Consider the following 6000-nt stretch of genomic DNA (forward strand, 5'->3'; position numbering starts at 1 on the left):
CCTCCTGAAAAGATAGGAAGGTCAGCTATCCAGTGGTGGGGTCCCACGTGATGACCGCAGGCCTCTGCGTCATCCCACCAGCAGGGACGCCCTTGGCGACTGCAGCCCTGGTGTCCACAAGGGTGATAATAAAGCTCTTCGATGTCTTCCCGTGTGTCCTCGCTGGTGCAGCGCACTGGACTGCGATCGTGCTGAGGCATCAGGGCTGGAAGATGAGCCAGTTCTTGAGGCAAATGGGCTTAGGATAGCAGAGTGATTGTATCAGAGTCTTCGTACACCACTTTTCATGATGAATTCTGGATGTGTGGAACCATCTTGAGTAGCGGATGGAGATTAATGAGCACAGTAAAGCAGAGAAACAAACTCATTTTTTATGGTTAGAAAATTGGGTTTAACACCAAATTGCATGACTTTTAATGTAAACTAGATATGAGAACCAACTGAATCCTAAGTCTGATAGATGTTCCCGAGGGGATCTATTGAAATTCAACTACGGTAGGGAAATAAAAGGGGGAAGTTGATACAGTCCGGCCTAGGACATATCAGAGGACGAAGCGCTGCCGGTCAACCAACTCATAGTTGGTCAACAGAGTCGCATATAAATAAAGGTCTAAGGAGAAAGACAGGCTTCTTGATTTTCGTATTTCGGAAGTTGCGAGCCTGGAGAGCGGGAGACGCCCGACCCAGAGGGAGGAGATCCATACGACTAGACTCCTAATTCTTCTTTTCTTTCATCACCCTATTGTTCTTGGACTATTATCTCGTTCATCTGTCTTCTTGAACCTGATTGTTGGACGATAGTATTCTTGAATTTCCTTACGGGAACCTTGTTGCATTCTCGCTCAACTGAAGATCTTGGCGGGAGTGTAACAGAAGTGCAATATGTTTATCAGTTTGAATTTATCCAATTCTGGAAATATGTTTATTTTACCCTTTTTAAACTTTCTTTCTTGATTACAGATGCTGTTTTCCTCTTCTGTTAGTTAAAGCAAGTACTTCAATTGATCTCTGCTGTGTTGACAAATATTTATCTTTTGATACAACGCATGATTTGTGTTTATTGATTCATCAACTTCATTGTTTCTGTTGACACATTTTTATGCTATGATTCCTTAATGGTTTCTGCTTGTTTCAGGTAATCTCAGGCGTTATGAAAAATCTTAATCTTCTGATACCACCATATGTTCGAATTGACCGTGTTCAGCTTGGCCTTTATCAATCGCCCAAAAGTTAGTTTACATATTGTGGGCTGCTCTTTTTCTCTTCAACGTTTAACAGATATGAGTTTTAATTTTCGTTCATCAAAATCAAATAGTGTTTTTTATATTCTCGATCTATGTTCATCAACATATTTTCTTATAGCTGATTGAATTGTCTACCACATTGGTAGGCCTCTATTTTCTTTGAGCTCATTATGCTTGTCTTGTCCACTTAGTATCACGTTGACAAGCGGGTCACTCAAACAAAACCTGAGAATGGACTGGCCTATTTGTTTTCAACTACCTTATAATTTTGATTTCTTCTTCAGGAAGTATGTACACAACCTGGACGCTTAGAATCTCTAGCATCCACGGAGACAAAGCACCAATACCATTTATAAACTCTGTCGAGGTATTATCCTTATTTAAATATCCATCATGTTTTTGAACATTTCATAGAAATACAAATGTGAACATTTCGTTGTGCTTTGCACTTCTATGAGGTTATTTTATAATCTATCTGATTCCTATTCAGTGCTTTTCTTGGGTTTTTTTGTATATCACTTGTAGAATATTTCTTTGTTCGCGTGGGGAAAATTTTGTTGCTGTATTGTAGTTTCATGTGCGTTCTGCAATTTCTTGTTTTGTTTTCTTAGCCTGACGTTGATGTTGTCCCCCTTCTTAGGTCTCTTTTCCTGAAAGGCTGGATTTGAAACCGACGGTGTTAAGCGTACAACCTTTTTTGATGAGGAGGTAAAAATAGCAGGTCAATTAGAATAGGATGTAAAGAAAATAAGAGGAAACAATCTAACAATTTTATTTGTGCTTTGAATCCCATCCCATTCAGAAAGACGAAGAACAAGTCATTCAAACTGATTCTGAAGTTTAATCTCAGTGAAGGTTGTGGTCTTCCATACATCATAATCACTTGGGCCATTGACCTCGAAGTATGTCTCATTTACCTACCAAATTTCCTGAATTGATATTTTGGTTCTTTTTTCTGGGGGTATGTTTCTTAAAAGAAATTAACAATAGTGTGCTATGTCTATTTCTTTCTTTTGACTCTTCACGTCTCCTTTACTATATACTCTCTATCTCTCTTTATCTCTCAATCTCTATCTCTACATCCATCTGATTCCAATATCTGACTCTACATCCATCTTCATCTTTATCTCTCTCTTTCTCCGTCTCCGTCACTATTTCCTTTTCTATATTTATCTCTATCCCATAAATTTCCTTGAATTCACTAAAAAAATTGGAGAACCACGCTATTTCCCATCTCTATCTCTATGTCTATCTCAGTATACATCTAGATTGCCATCTCCTCCCCATATCTATCTTCATTTGCATTTTATTTTCTCTGGTATACCCAAAACAACATTCCACGGCATTATTTCATCATCTGATGCTCATTATGTCCTTATTTCTATCCAGGCCCCGGACACGAGCTTTGACTATGATGATAATGTGATGATGCAGAACCTGCGTGCCTCTGCCATAGGACAGGGATTATGGGGGGGGCAGCATGCCACACTGAGAAGTAGCTCTCTCCCCAGATCCATTCTCCGAGTGGACGCCTTCGTCACGAAGATAGTCACCTACAGTTCCCACTTTCCCGAAGAAGAATCTAAAGAATCTCTACCCTTGGACCGAGGGACAGCCATTGCAATTGATACTCGTTCACTATTTAAGCGCCCCAGGGACAATTAAGAGTTCTTCTAACCTTAATCGACAATGATCATCCGTGGTTGATATCAATGTTTGCTTGTTTATTGATGGGAGAGAGAGGTAATAAGACCCAAACATTGATTGAGAAGAGGGGAGCATCTGGCTGTTTCCTTGGCAGAGGAAATTCGCCTGAACTTGGTTAGGGAATGATGGACTCTGTCTTGGCCTTGGTTTTAAGGGAGAACCTAAGTCTGGCCTTAACTTTGTCAGATCTTGATTTGGTTGAGGATTTGTTCATTAGAATAGACCATATAATTTGATCATGCTGTTTGTACCAAATCAAAGTAAAAATAAAAAGGTCAAAGCCATAGGTAAAGTCACTAAAGACAATGATACAGTTAAAATCATGAGGTAAATCAACAGATTGGACATGTTCCTCCAGATACAAAGGCACCAACCTGTAGTGGTGAATACATACTTGGTCAATGATAGCTATCTCTTCCCTCATCTCATGAAAAGAAAATCCTGTCAAATCTGATCACTCAGATTTTTTTGCTCAGAAGATAAAGTCATTGGCCTTAGTTTAGTTCGAAGGTACTACTTTGTATGATTTCTGTCATTTAGTATGAATCAAATTAGTAATAGTGAAAATGTTTTCCCTTCCCATTATATTAGGAAATAGTGCAAATCAATATAAAAATTCAAAATCAACTCGTTGCCTCACCCCATTCCAATGGAATTGTCAAAGCAATTTTTACATTACATTGAATATTTCAAAGTTGACTGCAATCTACGTCTTATTCCATTCTGGCTTGTTAGATATACAAATCTATGTATGTATTATATCCATCTAGAGAGCTCCCTTAGCAACTCTTTACTTTAGAGAACAAAATCTAGAATGAAATTCTATGGATATGTTTATATTAAGCTTACCCTTTATTGAATTTCTAAGAATATCTCATTGAATGTAAATTATGTAATTCCAGCACATTTATTTTATCACAACTTGACTCTAAGTCTGTATATTCATGAGTTATAAAATGAAGAAACCTTTACTCTTTATTGGGATAGTTAAGAAATAATAATGCTTGAAAAGCAGCAGAATATGTCACTTATCCAAATAATAATCTTCATGCAGTTTGATAAAGAGGCATTTGAATTAAGAGTAGAACACTGTCACATGAATTTTTTCAAAATCCACTAATTACAGCATTGGGATGAAGATGACCCGGATATGAAGATGGAGGTATCCTACATGAAGAAGCCAGAATATCTAAAAGATAGGAAGAATGGAGTGATGCACTTCTATTTTTCCTTGAAAGATAGTGAAAATATATTAGAAAATATGTACAATTTTTCCCGTTTTGGTTTTGTTCAAAGGCTGGGATCAAAACAAGTCTTATAGTCTGGTGGATTAAAAAAAAATATACATAAAGTATTAGTTTGGTACAGCCTGACCATATTTGATTGGACTATGTATTTAGTACTAATTTATATTATCTGGTCGAATACTTCTTCTTCCCATTTTACTTGAAGCAATAAAAAATGAAGTAAATAATCAATTCTCATTAGGTTATGTTTACATTAAGGACCTATGGAAATCAGGGTTCATCCTTGGCTGGATGAAACAATTGGAAAACATAATATGGACCTATTTTAGTATTGATTCACTTAAATACATGATAACCTCAATTTTAGGGTTTTAACTCGTGGTCGGTAATTGACATTATTCAATAAATATATACCAGTACTTACCTATGACTATTTAACTAGTGATGAGTACGGATTGTCACCACAGGAACGATGATTAAGGATTCAAGTTTCTTACTATAGTATTTATCGATATGAGAATATATAAAGATGAAAACTTACTAGACAAGGTAGTGATATCGAGTAAAAGGTTATAAATAGCTATAATTCAAACTTACAATTAGCAAAGAAAAGAGGAAATGAACGTAGAATTATGCGAATCAATGTGTGACTGGGTTAGAGAACGTGTCGGATACGATACTGATCGAGTGCATGAATGTTGTGATGATAGAGAGAGAGAGAGACGGGATTATGGGGACGTAAGGAGGTGGTGGGATAGTGAAAAGGTGGTAGTAAGCCCTAATTAAGCTAACGGCAATGTCGGGAAAGAGCAACGTATGTGGACGACTCTATCAAGTGTGTTCTTGGTGTCTCAGGTGTGAGGGAAGAAGCATTTGACTGTTCAACTGAAAACGGAAAAAGAGGAAGCGTCAACGCCATAGATGAGGAGAGAAAAAAGATAAAGGGCTACGATTCCTCCAAATTTAAACATCAATATCTGACGATTCACATGTCTGATTAAGCTGAACTTTTCAGCATTGCTTCATCTTCTCCTCCTCTTTACATTATAAATTAGCTATCTCGCATCTGAAAAAGGGGCGGGTCATCACGTGCCACATCAGCAGAATTCCTTTTTTACCAAAAAGGAGGGTGACACATGTGCGCCACGTGTACACGTGGTGCCATGTGTCATGTGACACATAAGCGCAGCGGCATATGTTCACCATTCCACAGAGAGAGAAGAAAAAAGTTAATATTTTAATTGCACTGCCTTGGTCGACGGAATGCATTGTTGCAAAAAAGGAACTCTTTTTTGTGATTTGTCCCTGTCGCCCTGCACAGTAATAAAAAAAAAGTAATTCGTTATCCATAAATGCCATTATGGCATCGCAAAACTAATGACTGGCTGACACCAACATAGCTAATGACTGGCGGTTGTCAATCATTATCTTTAGTAATTATTTGTCGCAATTCGACAAATTGAACGGCAACACGTAGCGGGGCAAAATAAAATGATTCAAAACGAATTCAAAAATTCATATTAATAAATTGGAAGTCCAAAAAATACATATAAGTATATATTTTGACTTATAAAAATCATATATTTCTAAATTTAATGTCAAAAAATTCCAGAAAAATTATATTGTGACTCAGAAAATTATATTTTTTCAGAATCTATTATCAGAAAAATCCCCAAAAATACATAAAATGCTAAAAAATTAGAATATCATTATAAAAATAAATTTAGTCATTTTAAGCTTGATAGCGTGCATATATAGTTAAGTATGGGGAGATTAAGGTACTAAAATGCATGTTATCGACA

The 6000-nt window shown here is 36.8% G+C and overlaps 1 protein-coding gene across 7 annotated transcripts in view; it reads left to right on the forward strand.

Annotated features, from left to right (window-relative positions):
- Positions 1-2975, forward strand: part of SRT1 (sirtuin 1) — a 28045-nt gene extending 25070 nt beyond the window's left edge. For 4 of the 7 annotated variants that reach the window (XM_078575681.1, XM_078575710.1, XM_078575718.1 and 1 more), the window contains 5 exons: positions 1136-1229; positions 1529-1611; positions 1885-1952; positions 2047-2146; positions 2634-2975. In XM_078575681.1, coding sequence (XP_078431807.1) covers positions 1136-1229; positions 1529-1611; positions 1885-1952; positions 2047-2146; positions 2634-2909 — 621 coding nt within the window. In that variant the 3' untranslated portion in view covers positions 2910-2975. The remainder of the gene's footprint in view (positions 1-1135; positions 1230-1528; positions 1612-1884; positions 1953-2046; positions 2147-2633) is intronic. The other 3 variants (XM_078575688.1, XM_078575696.1, XM_078575702.1) reach the window with 3 other exon arrangements.
- The last annotated feature ends 3025 nt before the right edge of the window (positions 2976-6000 follow it).

The sequence above is a fragment of the Wolffia australiana genome, chromosome 1 (assembly GCF_029677425.1).
Source record: "Wolffia australiana isolate 7733 chromosome 1, ASM2967742v1".
Lineage (NCBI taxonomy): Eukaryota > Viridiplantae > Streptophyta > Magnoliopsida > Alismatales > Araceae > Wolffia > Wolffia australiana.